We start from the raw sequence: 15,113 nt of genomic DNA, 5'->3' as shown, positions 1-15,113 counted from the left end.
GATTTCTTCTCCTTCTGAGATTCCTTCTCTGAGCCATCTTTAAGACTATACTTTGATTCCTTAACGATATTTATTTTTAAAAAAACACATTTGGGGATCCCTGGGTGGCTCAGCGGTTTCATGCCTGCCTTTGGCACAGGGCGCGATCCTGGAGTCCCACGTCGGGCTCCTGGCATGGAGCCTGCTTCTCCCTCTCCTCTGCCTGTGTCTCTGCCTCTCTCTCTAAGTCTATCATAAATAAATAAAAATAAGTTAAAAAAACACATTTATGATAGCTTCATTACATCTCCGTCTGCTAAATTCAACATCTGTGCTACCAAAGTTTCTACTGACTACTTTTATTTTTTAAGTCTGTATTACAATCTCCATCCTATCCTCATTTTTGTTTGATCTGGTGATTTCTGATTAAACGTTGGTCATTGACAGAATTATTCAGAGGATGGACACTGTTGTCTTCCACTGAAGATCCTCAATTATCATTGAAGCAGATTTAAAAAAAAAAAAACCACCACCTGATCTCCTTGAATAAGGGTTAGCTTACAATTACACTCTTTGGGGCACCTTTGTGGAAATGCTAAGATTCATCTCAATCCCCCTGACTTGGAGGACCACTTTTCAAACTCGGTGAATTTTATCAGGACTTGGATTTAGACTGTTAGGCTTAGAGTAAGTCTCACATGTTATAAAGGTGTTAAATAGCTCTCCAGCCAAAACCCCAGTGTCCCCACGTGCTATGTCTCCTCCAGCACTGCTTGACTTTCAGCAACTTGTTCAATTTTCAGATGCACAGTATCTATTATTTGGTACATCTTATGTCTTATACTGCATATCCACAGACCAATCTTCAGGAGACAGCCCCATCGGCACACTTCAGGGCCCTCTCTCTGAACAACTTCCTCTTCTCCAATATTAAGAGCTACAGACTAACAACTAAGTCGGGCCTGATGTCTTCCCCCTCAGCTCTGGAGGACTGCTACCCTTGGCTCTAACTCTAGCTTTTTGCATAAAGTCTGCAAACTGCCCCTGTCCTGGGAAACTGTAAGGTATATCTCATGGATACATTTCTCTTAAAGATAACAGTCTTATGTTGCCTATTTTCCACTGCCTGAAAACAGCTGTCCCAAATATTATGTACAGTTTTACAGTTGTTCATAGTGAGAGGACAATTTGGTACCAATTACTCCTCTCATCATGGCCAGAGGCAAAAGTTACATAATCTGTTTTTTTTTTTTAAGTTTATCTCCTTAAGATGAATTTTCAGAAGTCAAATTACTGGTCCAAAATAATAGGACATTTTCATGGCCTTTGGAATGTATTATGCTAAACTGCTCTCCAAAATAGTTTCTGCCAAGTGAAATTATATCTATTTGGACCTCTGTTATACAGCCAGGAAACTGAAGTAAAAACAAAACAGGGAATTAAATTGGGGCATATAATCTTTTACATTTATATGAGGGACCCAGGGTTAGTAGAACTAAAAACAAATGGGAATGTAAAACTAAATCAATGTTGAGAGTGTTCTGATGAAAGCATTCACTTGTTGAATATTATCTCTCAAAAAAACTTGACAACTAAGAAAGAAAAATCTAAAAAATAAAGGTGAAGAAGAAGCCACATTTTCTTTTTCCGACTGGGACTTATTTTTTCACCTCTCTAAAAATGACAATATTTCAAGTACAGTAACAAACAGTTCAGATAAATAAGAAACAAAGTTCTCATAAAAGATACACGTATCAATCTTAAGCTCATTAATATAAGAATGAAAAATGGCATAGGACTTTATAAACAAACCCTACTATGAATAAGTATGCCTAAAAGCCATTGTAGGAAAAGTTGGAGCATAGAAAGACAAGTGGATGGATGGATGGATGGATGGATGGATGGATGGATGGATGATAGGTAACATAAATAGACATTTTCTAAAACAGAGAAGACAAGTAGCAACAGAATTATCTGTTGGTAAAATGGCTTAAGATTTATCTTTATTTACCGTTCCATCTTCCATCAGCTTCAGACAAGAACCAAAATCTGCTAATCGAATATGTCCATTCATATCCATCAATATATTGTCTGGTTTGATGTCCCTGAAAAGACAGACACATTCAATTTTTAGTTGAGAAAAATAAATATAACCATTTACTTGGTAAGATAAAAATTAGCCTGAAAATCTCAACTTCTTTTAAAATTAATACTCTAAGAACACCTATTTGACTATGTTATGGGTTCAAATCCTGGCTCTGATCCATATGGAAACTTTCTTTGAAACATGCACTTTCAGTTTTCTGGAGATAAAAAGCTTTTTGGCAGTTTTTTGTCTTTTAAGGTTTTTGGTTTTGTTTTTAAGAAAGGGAGGGCAGGGCACAGAGGGAGAAGAAGAGAAGTCTTAAGCGGGCTCCACCCTCAGTGTAAAGCCCAACACAGGGCTTGGTCTCACAACCCTGAGATGGTGACCTGAGACAAAAATCAAGAGTTGGACACTTCACTAACTGAGCCACCCAGTTGCCCGTTTTCTGCAGGTTTCATTCAGATTAAATTGATTTATATTAATTTAGATTTGCACAGATTCCAATAAGATCACAGTAGGCCTACTTTCTGTATACAGAGAAGAGCCATAATTACTTGATACACACAAAACATACTTTCCTCTAGCCCATGAAATTGGAGAGGGAAAAATACACTTCTTAGACCTTGAACATAAATATAAATAAATAAATTTTCAATTGCTTCAGGTCAAATTGCAAAGAAATTGCTTCATAAAGCTAATTTTGAAATACAACTGACACAACTGCTTAATAGTATTTATGTTCTATAAAGCTATTTATAGATGTTAATTCAAATGTAAGATATCCAAATCTAATTAACAAATTAAATCACACCAGTTTTTGTATTTGTTTCTACATTTGAAGGAATGTTTCTACATTTGAAGGAAAAGGGGTGTAAACCTTAGTAAAATAATACATAAAATGATTCCTTTAAAGAAGACCCATCAAAGTGTTTTCTAATCACAATCTAAAGATTGATTCTGAAAAATTAAAAGGTTAAGCCCTCTCCACATATTCTGCATGTAGAGAAAAATAAAGAATCTTCTATGAACATCACATACACAAAAAGAATTCTATTACCATGTGGCTAGGGTCATCTTTTCTCATCTTTTTCCTTGACTTATTTATTTTATAACTAAGAAGTTTGTACTTTTTAATGTCATTTACTTATTTCACCCATCTCCTGACCCACCTCCCCTCTGACAACCATCAGTCTGTTCTCTATATTCAAGAGTCTACTTTTTTTGTTTTTTTTTCCTCTTTGTTCATTAGTTTTGTTTTTTAGACCGACATACAAATGAAATCACATAGTATTTGTCTTTTTCTGACTTAACTTCATTTAGCACAATACTCTCTAGGTACATCCATGTTGTCACAATTGGCAAAGTAATATTCTTTTTAAGGCTAATATTACACTGTGTGTGTATATATACACATATACGTACATACTTATACACACACACACACACCTTCTTTGTCCATTCATTTATCGATAGACACTGTGGCTGCTACCTTATCTTGGTAAATAATGCTGCAATAAACATAAGGGTGCATATATCTTCTCAAATTAGTGTTTTTGTTTTCTTCGGGTAAGTACTCAGGAATGGAATTGCTGGATCATAAGGTATCTCTATTTTTAATTTTTTTTTTTTTTTGAGGAACCTCCATGATGTTTTTCAAAGTGGCTACACCAATATACAAATCCGACCAACAATGCATGAGGTTTCTTTTTCTTCATACCCTAGCCAACACCTGTTTTTTCTTGTCTTTTTGATCCTAGCCATCCTGACAGGTATACAGTAACATCTCATTGTGGTTTTGATTTGCATTTCCCTAATGAGTGATGTTGAGCATCTTTTCATGTACCTGTTGGCCATTTTGAAGTTCCCTTTGAAAAAAGTCTATTTAGTCTTATGTCCATTTTTTTTTATTAGACTGCTTGGGTTTTCTGTTGTTATAATGTTATAGGAGTTATTCATATATTTTGGATAGTAACCTCTTACTGGATATATCATTTACAAATATATTCTCCCATTTAATAGGCTGCCTTTTCATCTTGCTAATGGTTTCATTTGCTAGGCAAAAGCTTTTCGTTTCAATGTAGTCCCAAAAGTTTATTCCTGCTTTTGTTTCCCTTCCTTGAGGAGACATATCTAGAGCAACGGTGGAGGTATCACAATCAAGATATATTACAAAGATTTAATAATCAAAGCAGTATGATACTGGGACAAAAATAGGTCAATGGAACAGAATAGGGAGCCCAGAAATAAACCTAATTTTATATACCCAATCAATCTCCGACAAAGGAAGCAAGAATATACAATGGGGAAAAATATGGTCTATTCAGTAAACATTGTGAAAACTAGACAGCTACATGCAAAAAAACAAAACTGGACCACCTTCTTACACCATACACAAAAATAAACTCAAAATGGATTAAAGACCTAAATGTGAGACCTGAAACCATAAAACTAGAAGAAAACATAGGCAGTAATCTCTCTGACATTAGCCATGGTGACATTTCTGTAGGTATGTCTCCTTAGGTTAGGGTCCTTTAATCTGAATGATACCTAAGGTCTCTATGCCTCCATTTTCCCATCTGCAATAAGAGGGTATTATTGAAGGAATTTCTGTGTGTTATACATCATAAATTGGCAAAAGCTGACCTAGAGGCTAAACCCAGACCACTTTCCATTTTTGTAAGTAAAATTTTATTGTAAATAAAGTCACATCTATTCACTTATAAGTATTATCTATGGCAGCTTTCCCACTACAATAGCAGAATGGAGTAGTTATGACTACAGACAGCGTGGCCTTCAAAGCCTGAAAGATTTCCTACTTGGCCCTTTACAGAAAAAGTTTGGTGACATCTCTTGAAGATGACAGATGATGCTTAACAAAAAAAGGCAGATAGATGAACTGAAAATAACAACTTTTATAGGAAATTGGCTTCATTATCCTCAATGTTTGAATTTACCCCACTGTCAGAATGGTATATACATAAAAAGATATTTCTGTTGTTTGGAAACATCAAAGAAGAAGTATATTTTATTTCTAGAAGGCATCTTAGAAATTAATCTATTTTTAGATGAGTGTAAAAAGTGGATTTTATTCTTTATTTTTAAAATATTAAGCTATATAGTCACTACACATACTGCTACTGGCATATTTCTCAGATTTTAAAGAAGACCAAATAAATTACAGAAAAGGAAAACTGAAAGGATTCATAATCATCAATAATATTTTAGGCTATTTGAAAATAGGAAGTAGTAAAACTTAGACAAATAAATTGTATTTATAACAAATAATAAGTGATGAAATGGAAATTATTTAACAGCATTGTATTGACACTCCTCAAGTATCCCATTACCCTTCCATATTATCCCCTTCATCCACTCCCCACAGGTTAGCAATCGCTGCCCTGGCATTTACTATACCTACACGTATTTTATATTAGTATATAATGTGTATGTGTGTGTGTACACACACACAACCATGAGACTATGTCTTTTTCTGAATCTCTTTAAACTTTATAATTGATGCCAAACTGTGTGTAACTTTTGAAACGTAGTTTTATTCTAATATTGTTTCTAAAACACATTACCCACATTGACATACATTGTTCTAGTATGTTAGTTTTAATTGCTATATGGAATATTTTCATAGACCAAATTTATCAGTTATCCTTATTCTAGAATTTAGTTTCCAACAACTTTAGATTGTTGTAAATTATTTTACTATTATACAAAATCCTGAAATGAATACTCTTACCAATGTCATCCAGTGCTCGTCTATATGTAGAAGTGGAATTGCTATGATGAAAGACATGCACATTTTCAACTTTATAAGCATGAGTACTAGTAAAACTAAGAATCTTTTTTACATTATCACTAGTTATCTCACATTCTTATTCTGTAAAAGGTCAGTTAATATCCTTTGTCATTTTCTTATACTGCCTGTGTGCTGTTTGTTTTTTGGCTTTTGGTTAATATTCAGGAATTCTGTTTACTCAAACTTAGTTTTACATGTGTTACAAATCTCCTCTCTCAACATGCAGGCTTTTTTCCCTACATTGTTTATAATGTCTTATTTGTAAAAAAAATTATTTAATGTCAGTATAATCTTATAATTTATAATTTTTTTTCACAATTTTCAGCTTTATTGAGAAATAACTGATAAAACTGTCATATATTTAAAGTATACATCATGATGATTTGATATACACATGCACTGTGAAAGGATTCTCACTATTGAGTTAATTAACTCATCATGTATTCACTTGTTTTTCATGGGGTTTTTTTTGTAAAACACTTTATTTCTACTCTCAGAAAAGTTCAGTTATGTAACACAGTTTTATCAATTATAGTCACATGTTAACAGTAGTTTCTTAGAATTAATTTACCTTTTTTAATAAAAAAAATTGTATTTATTGGTGGGGAGGGGCAGAGGGAAAGAGACAGAGAGAGACAGAGACAGAGAGAGAGAGAGAGAGAGAATCTCCAAGCAGACTCCTTGCTGAGCAAGGACCCCACCCTCACCCCCCTGATAAGGGGGTTTGATCTCACGACACTGAGATTATAACCTGAGCTGAAACCAAGAGTCAGATGCTCAACTGACTAGCCACCAAGGCTCCCCAAGATCTTATTCATCTTGTAACTGGAAGTTTGTACCCTCTTACCAACCTCTCCCTATTTCCCCAGACCCTGGCAACCACAATTCTACTCCCATTAATTTATGGTTTATCCCCTAGGAAATCTCCCTTACCTTCTCCCAGAGGTCATATGGATAATGTCCTATATTTTATAAGTTTTAAAGTTTTATTTTTCAAGTCTCTAGTCTCCCTGGAATGAATATTTGTAGTGTGAGATCAAGGCCCATCTCATTTCTTTCTGTCCCAACATCACTGACTAAATGACATCCTTTCACCTCACCACTGATTCCTATCACCACTTAGGTCATAAATCAAGTGGATCTGTTTCAGAACTTGCTAAAGCAAATTCCCTGAACAGTCTTCAGGGTAAAAGAAAGCCTATTAATAATCACCAGAACAACCATAATCTGAAACTGATCCAAGCAAACAGATACATGATCACCCTATGTATACACCTATACTAGACCAGTACCACAATATCTTAATTATGAAAGCTCTGTAATGAACTCTCTACACCAGGAGACCAGGTTTTTTAAAATGTCAGGGTTATTCTAGGTGAATGCCAGGATTAACTTAATGTGTTCCATAGAATAACTGAGATTTTGATGGGAATCACAATGATTTTATATATTAAAGAACTGATTACTCTAGAAGACTCTTCCCATCCATTTTTACAGAATATCTTACTTAGGAGTATTCTTTTATGTCTTTCAATAATACTGAATGTTTTTTGCAGAATAATTTTATCATCTATACAGCTATTATTTATCTTGTATTAACTATGTATCTATGTATTTTATATATCTATGTTTTATTATCTATAGTTTTCAGTACCTTACAGTTTTGTTGCTATTGTGAATAGGATTTTCTTCAAAGAAGCATTCTCATTTGGCTTCCAATTTACTGGGAATGTTTCTTTTTTTCTTTTTTTTTTTTTTTTTTACTGGGAATGTTTCTAATGTTTCACTGTTAAGTATGATCCTTGGTTTAGATTTTCAGTAGAAATTCAATAATAAGGTATGAGAATTTTTTATGGACATTTTACAATTTTTTATTATTTGAGACAGAGAAAGAGCATGCATGTGGGAGAGAGAGACAGAGAGTGAGAGAGAATGAGAGAGAGAGAGAGAAAGCACTTGTAGGAGGAGGATCAGAGGGAGAAGCAGACTCCCTGCTGGGCAGGGAGCTGGACGGGACATGGGACTTGATCCCAGGACCCTGAGATCACAACCTGAACCAAAGGCAGACACTTAACCCAATGAGTCACCTAGGCAGCCTACTTTTTTTTTTTTTAATATACCATGTATCACAGAGTCTAAAATTTCATTGATTATAAAGATGCACCACTATGTCATGTGCCACTAAGAGAGAACACATGACTATAATTTCAGAAGTCATTTATTTTAAAAAGCATCCCAATTTTAGAGACATTAAATTGAAAAACAAGTTTGTCTTACTAGTATTGATAAATATAACATATACAGTGCTGAATTTGATTCAATTTCTTCTTTAGGACTTTGCTTTTATATTCATAAGTGATACTGTTCTATATTAACATTTTCTTCTTGTACTATCCTCAAGTTTTGTTATCAAGGTTTTACTATCTTCATAAAGTAAAGTAAATGGCTTTTCAAAAACTTTCAAATTTTCTGAAAAAATTTATATAGAATTCAATTATTGCTTTTATTTTGTTTTTAATGATTCTATTTATTCATGAGAGACAGAAAGAGAGAGGCAGGGACACAGGCAGAGGGAGAAGCAGGCTCCACACAGGGAGCCCGATGTGGGACTTGGTCTTAGGACTCTGGGATCACACCCTGAGCCAAAAGCAGCAGACGCTCAATCGCTGAGCCACCCAGGTGTCCCTCAATTACTGCTTTCTTAAAAGAGAACTTCTTCATCCACAAAACCATGTGGAGTAAAACAATGTCCCTAACACCTATATTGTAATAGCTCAAAACTGGGGGAAAAAAACTCAACTGGCTATCAACAGGTAAATGGATAAATTGTCATAAATTTATACAATGGAAAACTACTCACCAATAAAGAAAAATCTATTATAATATAGATCAAACTGAATGAATCTCAAAAACTTTACGTTGATAAAAAGACATCAAACAGGGCAGCACAGGTGGCTCAGCGGTTTAGCGCTGCCTTCAGCCCAGGGCCTGATCCTGGAGACCCGGGATCGAGTCCCCACATCGGACTCCCTGCATGGAGCCTGCTTCTCCCTCTGCCTGTGTCTCTGCCTGTGTGTGTGTGTGTGTGTGTGTGTCTCATGAATAAATAAAATCTTTAAAAAAAGACATCAAACATAAAAGAATACATGATGTACAATTCTATTTTTTTAAGTTATGTATATATATATTTTTTAATTTTTATTTATTTATGATAGTCACAGAGAGAGAGAGGCAGAGACACAGGCAGAGGGAGAAGCAGGCTCCATGCACCGGGAGCCCGATGTGGGATTCGATCCCAGGTCTCCAGGATCGTGCCCTGGGCCAAAGGCAGGCGCCAAACCGCTGCGCCGCCCAGGGATCCCTACAATTCTATTTATAAGAAGTTCCAGAACAGGTAAAGAACTAAGTTATGGTGACAGAAACCAGAACAACTGGTGGCTGGAGAAACAGATGTTAACCAGAAAAGAGCACAAGGAAGTTTTCAGGGTGATAAAAACATTCTACATCTTGACTGCAATGATGCCAATACAGTCATATCCACTGTCAAAATTCACCACTGCACATTTAGCACTTGTGTATTTTATATGTATTTCAATGTTAAAAATAAAGGGGCAAAAGGTACAAAAAGCCTAAGAATATGAGATTGAAGTCTTGTGGAAGAACTTCCCATTACAGACTCAGTTTCTTTAAATGTTCATAGATTATTCAGATGGTTTCTATTTCTTCTTGAGTATATTCAGTGGCTTACAGCTTTCTAATCACTTCATCCACATTTTCAAATTTTATTGGAGTGTAGTACTCACTGTACTGTTCTTATCTTTTAAATCTACAACATACAGTTCTGTTCCTAATATGACCTCTTTATATCTTTTTTTTGTCCTGATAAAAATAACACCTAAGGCTTATTTAGTACTTTCTATTTCCCATGCAGTGTTTTAAATGACAGAGATTTTTTTAGATCAACAAGTAAAAACAATCGCTACATACGTAAGAGATGCTCAAAATGAAAAGAATAAAAATAAGATGAAAGAAAATCTGAGGGATATGAATACCATTATTAAAAAGCCTGGTATAGGGCAGCCCCAATGGCGCAGCGGTTTAGAGCTGCCTTCAGCCCAGGGCCTGATCCTGGAGACCTGGGATCGAGTCCCCACATCGGGCTCCCTGCATGGAGCCTGCTTCTCCTCTGCCTATGTCTCTGCCTCTCTCTCTCTGTGTCTCTCATGAATAAATAAATTTTTTTAAATTAAAAAATAAAATAAAAAGCCTGGTATACCTGTATTTTACCAAGCAAAGTAAATTTCAAGGCAAAAACAAAATGCCATAATGTGATAAAAAGGATCCCTGAATCAGGATAAGCCCCATCTAACAAGTATGAATTCGTATATTCCACTTTCCGGGAAAGAGGAAATGAGGGAGGATGCTGGTATAATAATATAATCCCTTCCTCACCTCATCCTCCCTATCTGATGCAGGGCCCCAGGATCAGGGCTGCACCTGCAGGTGTCATAAGCAATAAATTCCACTTATGCCTTTAAATCCTAATGTCAGCATCCTTAAGGCCCTGATGGGATGAGTCACACCTTCATCCCATCTGGCAAAACTAAGATTGGCAGGGAGTATCGCTGGACTGCCTTGTGGTTGAGACAGCCCACTAATTCTGTATCTCTATAACCCTACAATGAATGAAGGCACTGAGAGAGAGGTACTTGCAAGATGAGCACTGCTGCTAGCAATTTGGACTAGCACTGTGGTCAAACCAAACATCCCTTCCAAAGGTTGGAAAAGTTTGGGGAAAATAAGTGATAAAGAGAGAGAAGGAGGAATAATAACTAGGGATTAAAAAATGAATAAATGGGTTATGCCATGAGGCAAATCCAAGATTACACAGATGCTTTGTGAGAGGCTCAGAGCAAAAGGTGTTATTGTCACCTAGCTTAATAACACCAGATGCCTGAAGGGCTGAGCCATATGTCGCCAAGAGCACTTCTGCTTTTGTTACCTGACACAGTCAAATGGAAACCTGCAAACCTGGGTGGCATTGCTCTGGGAAACATTTAGTCACACGATATGATGATGAACTAGGTGGTTAACAGCTCAGTGGCACACTGGTAATACGCTAGTACCTTTCAGTTCTTATTTTTCAAGTTACGCCTACTGCCATACTGCAGTATGGTGTAACATTGGCCTGGCTGGTTGAGATTCAGTCATACTATGTAAACAGGTCTTATGATAATACTGATAATTAAATGTGTTAGGAGATTTGATTAAAGCCTCCTCAGGATCTAATAAAATGACCAGCCTGAGAAATAAATAGATTTAGCTAATTATGAGCTAGTCTATGCTAAAGAGTTCTGCACAAATTTATCATACAGCAGAAACAGTAGTAGATTAAAGGGAGAAATAAGTAATTAATTAGTACAAAAATATGAAAATGCATGTAATGACCTTATAGGATGGGTAACTGGTTAAATGATACATTCATTCTATTGCTGTGTAATATAAATGGTATACTAAATGTAGATGTCCAAACAAATGTGATCATTTTGCTATGAAAACACTTTGGGTTAAAGCCAGGGGTTGTCCTATGTCATGAAGAAGTAATCTTATCCAAGGTCTGGCCTTTGCTCAGCTACTGGGAGGTGATCTCTAGGCCACTGGAATATCATTCCTGATATGTGTATCATATCTTTTGCCTGGAGATTCAGACCACCAGACAGGCTAACAATGTAATTTATGATGTAATTTATTTGGGCCACATGGTATCAGTTTTACCTCCAGGAGGGATAGAAACTAATGTTACTAATGTTTCCCAATCTCAGGGAAAGGTCAATCATGGAGGCAGTACATGATTGAGCCCCCCAAAAGTTCTGGAAACTAAATGTTCAAGCAAGCTTGCTTTGGTTAGCAGTCCTCATGACACACTGTCACACACAAATGGCAGGAAAGCACAACTGTCCCACCTCCACAGGGAAAGGAAGACAGAGGCTCTCCTGAACTCTGCTGTATGCACTTCTCTGGCTGATTGTAATCTGTTCCCTTTCCATGTAGTAAATTCTGGGAGTCCTTCTTGCCAATTACAGAAATTCAGAACGAGAGAGTTTACCATTGTCCTCTTCTATATTGAATTAGTTATCTCCTCTCTTCTGGACCAAGAGGCCTGATTCTTAAAGACCCAGGGGATAACAGAATTGGAGTGCTCCATAATCACCCATTTGCTTTTTTCACATTTACACACAACAATCTCAGAATAAGGATGCCTGGGGGGCTCAGTCAGTGAAATGTCTGCCTTCAACTCAGGTCATGATCTTGGGGTCCTGGGATTAAGCCCCATGTCGGACTCCCTGCTCAGCGGAGAGTCTTCCTTTCCCTTTCCCCTTCCCCAGCTTGTGCTCTAATAAATAAAATCTTTAAAAATAAAAATAACACAACAATTTCAAAACAACATTATTTATACTAGCACCAAAAATCTGATGACTGAAAACAGCTGGAAAAACTTTCTATAAATTCTCCCAATTACCACCACTGACTTTTCTAGCCACACCATATGCCCATTACTAGAACATAAATAGCCATAAATACTGTTCTCTTACCCTCCTCACTTGTTTTGTTTCAGTTCTACATCCTACTTAATGAGTAACTCCAGTCCTTAAGTTGATGTCTCCCCATTTTGGTTTTCGGTAGCTCAATTTTGCAGATTACTAGATTCTTCAGGAAGAATTCACAGGATTAATATTCCCAAGCAAGTTAACGATATTTGTGAGTACTCTTTATACCTGGAAAAGTGACTGTGTTCCAGTTCTCTCTTCTGGGGGATCATAAATACTTACTGCATTTTTTACCTGTCATAAAGCTTTGTTGTTGAAAAGTCTAGTAATAAACTCATTTTCTTGCCCCTATAAGTCACTTGTTCTTTTTGTCTCCATAGGATTTTTTTCTTTAAAAAGATATTTTTAAAGGTCTATAATTATACTAGAATTTGTTTATGCTCCATCTCTGTGTTAGTTGTCATACATATTACATATTCACTCACTGAATATCTATCGAAACAAATTTCTTTAAACAATCAAGTATTTAAAGAACCTAAGGGGGCACCTGGCTGGCTCAGTTGGTGGAACACAAGACTCTTGATCTTGGGGTTGTATGCTTGAGCCCCATGTTGGGTGTAGAGATTACTCAAAAAATTTTTTTAAGAATTTAATCTTTAAAAAAAATACAGAATTTAAGAGAAAAAAGTCTTATATACACTGAGATGTTTTATTTTGCCATTTATTATGTTCTTTCTTGAAAACCCTGAGAGACTCCTAACTCTGGGAAACAAACTAGGGGTGGTAGAAAGGGAGGTGGGCGGGGGGTGGGGGTGACTGGGTGACGGGCACTGAGGGGGGCACTTGATGGGATGAGCACTGGGTGTTATTCTATATGTTGGCAAATTGAACACCAATAAAAAATAAATTTATTAAAAAATTACAAATAGAAATATATTAATATAAAAAAACCCTTATTTCCTTCTGCTGACACTTCTCTTCATTCTGAAATGTCATTAGCATTTCTTGGAAGATTCTTGAGCAATAAATTCTCTTGGATTTCATGTATCTGAAAACATTCTCTTAACTTTATTCCTGAAGGAAATTTTCATTGGGTACAAAACTCTAGGTTGATAGTTTTCTTCCTTGCATAAGCATTTTGTTCAATTATCTTTTAGCCCCTGTGGTCTTGATGAGAAACCAGAGATCTTTCAGATTGTTTTTCCCCTGTATGTAAAATGTTATTTTCCTCTAGATGCTTTCAATACTGTTTCACTTACTTTTTCTCCTAAGTCGTCTTTCTGATACAGAAGCCATTCAGTGAATTTTTACTTGAGACACTGTTTTTTTATATTTTGAAGTTTTCATTTGGTCCTTTTTTTCTATTTCATTGCTGAGATTTTCTATCATCTCATTTCATTTCAAACCGTTTTCCTTTATTTCATGAAGTATGTTCAAAATAAGTACTTTTTTAAAGATTTTACCTGATAATTCTTATAATTCAAAACTCAGTGACCTGGGTCATCCTGAGCTATCAGTCCACTTTTTTCTCGTAAGACAATCATAATTTCCTGAAGACTGAGTAATTTTGGGTTATGCTATGTACATTGTGATTCCCTGTCAAAAATCCCTAGGAAATCTTGTTTTAGTTTTACCAGGCAGCCAACCTGGCTGAGATGCATACTCTAGTGAATTGTACAACACAACTGAACCTTGAACACAATATGCTAAGTGAAAGAAGCCAGTCAGAAGAGACCTGTTATACAATTTAATCTATGTTAAATGTCCAGAACACATAAATCTACAGAGAAAGAGAGACTCATGGTTCCTTAGGATTGAGAAAATAAGGGAACAGGGAGGTGAGAGCCTAAGGGTGCAGGGTTTCCATATGAAGTGATGAAAATGGTTTAAAATGGACTGAGATGATGGTTAAACATATCTCTACAGTGTGCGCCTGGGTGGCTCAGTCAGTGAAGGATCTGTCTTTGGCTTAGGTGATGATCTCGTGGTCCTGCGGTCAAGCCCTGCAATGGACTCCCTGCTCAGCAGGGAGTGTATTTCTCCCTCTCCCTTGCCTCTGCCCCTCCCCCTGCTCATGTTCACTCCCTCTTGCTCTGTTCTCTTTCTTATATAAATAAAGTCTCTAAAAAGCCCTGGACATTTTAATTGACTGAATTGTATTGTAATGTGAATTACATCTCAATAAAGCTGTTAAAAAAGACTATTTACAATTAAATCTTAAAGCAATTTTTAATAAAGATCCCCTGAATAGGGCAGCCCCGGTGGCCCAGCGGTTTAGCGCCACCTTCAGCCCAGGCCGTGATCCTGGAGGCCCGGGATTGAGTCCCACGTCGGGCTCCCTGCATGGAACCTGCTTCTCCCTCTGCCTGTTATCTCTGCGCCCCTCTCTCTCTCTCTCTCTCTCTCTCTCTCTCTCTCTCTGTGTGTGTCTCTTGTAATCAAATAATAATAATAAAAAAAAAGATCCCCTGAATATCACTGGCAAATAGTATAAAAAGGTAGAGATCACTTTTCTTCCTGTAGGTGAAAAAAGTTTGGAAAAAAATTAGTAACGTATCAATAATTACTTAATAATGTGAATTATCAAGGATAACATCTAATGCTACTACGAGTATAGCCAATAAAGAAGTTTGTGAGGCAGTCCTGGTGGCTTGGCAGTTTAGCACCGCCTTCAGCCCAGGGTGTGATCCTA

At 36.4% G+C, this 15,113-nt stretch overlaps 1 protein-coding gene across 10 annotated transcripts in view; it reads right to left on the bottom strand.

Annotated features, from left to right (window-relative positions):
* The window catches only part of CDC42BPA (CDC42 binding protein kinase alpha), a 327,675-nt gene that overhangs the window by 178,637 nt on the left and 133,925 nt on the right, over positions 1–15,113 (bottom strand). For all 10 annotated transcript variants that reach the window (XM_055323638.1, XM_055323632.1, XM_055323630.1 and 7 more), the window contains exon 6: positions 1,991–2,084. In XM_055323638.1, the coding sequence (XP_055179613.1) occupies positions 1,991–2,084 (94 nt within the window). The remainder of the gene's footprint in view (positions 1–1,990; positions 2,085–15,113) is intronic.

This window comes from Nyctereutes procyonoides, unplaced genomic scaffold (assembly GCF_905146905.1).
Source record: "Nyctereutes procyonoides isolate TBG_1078 unplaced genomic scaffold, NYPRO_anot_genome, whole genome shotgun sequence".
Lineage (NCBI taxonomy): Eukaryota > Metazoa > Chordata > Mammalia > Carnivora > Canidae > Nyctereutes > Nyctereutes procyonoides.
This window is presented reverse-complemented; position numbering and strand designations above follow the sequence as displayed.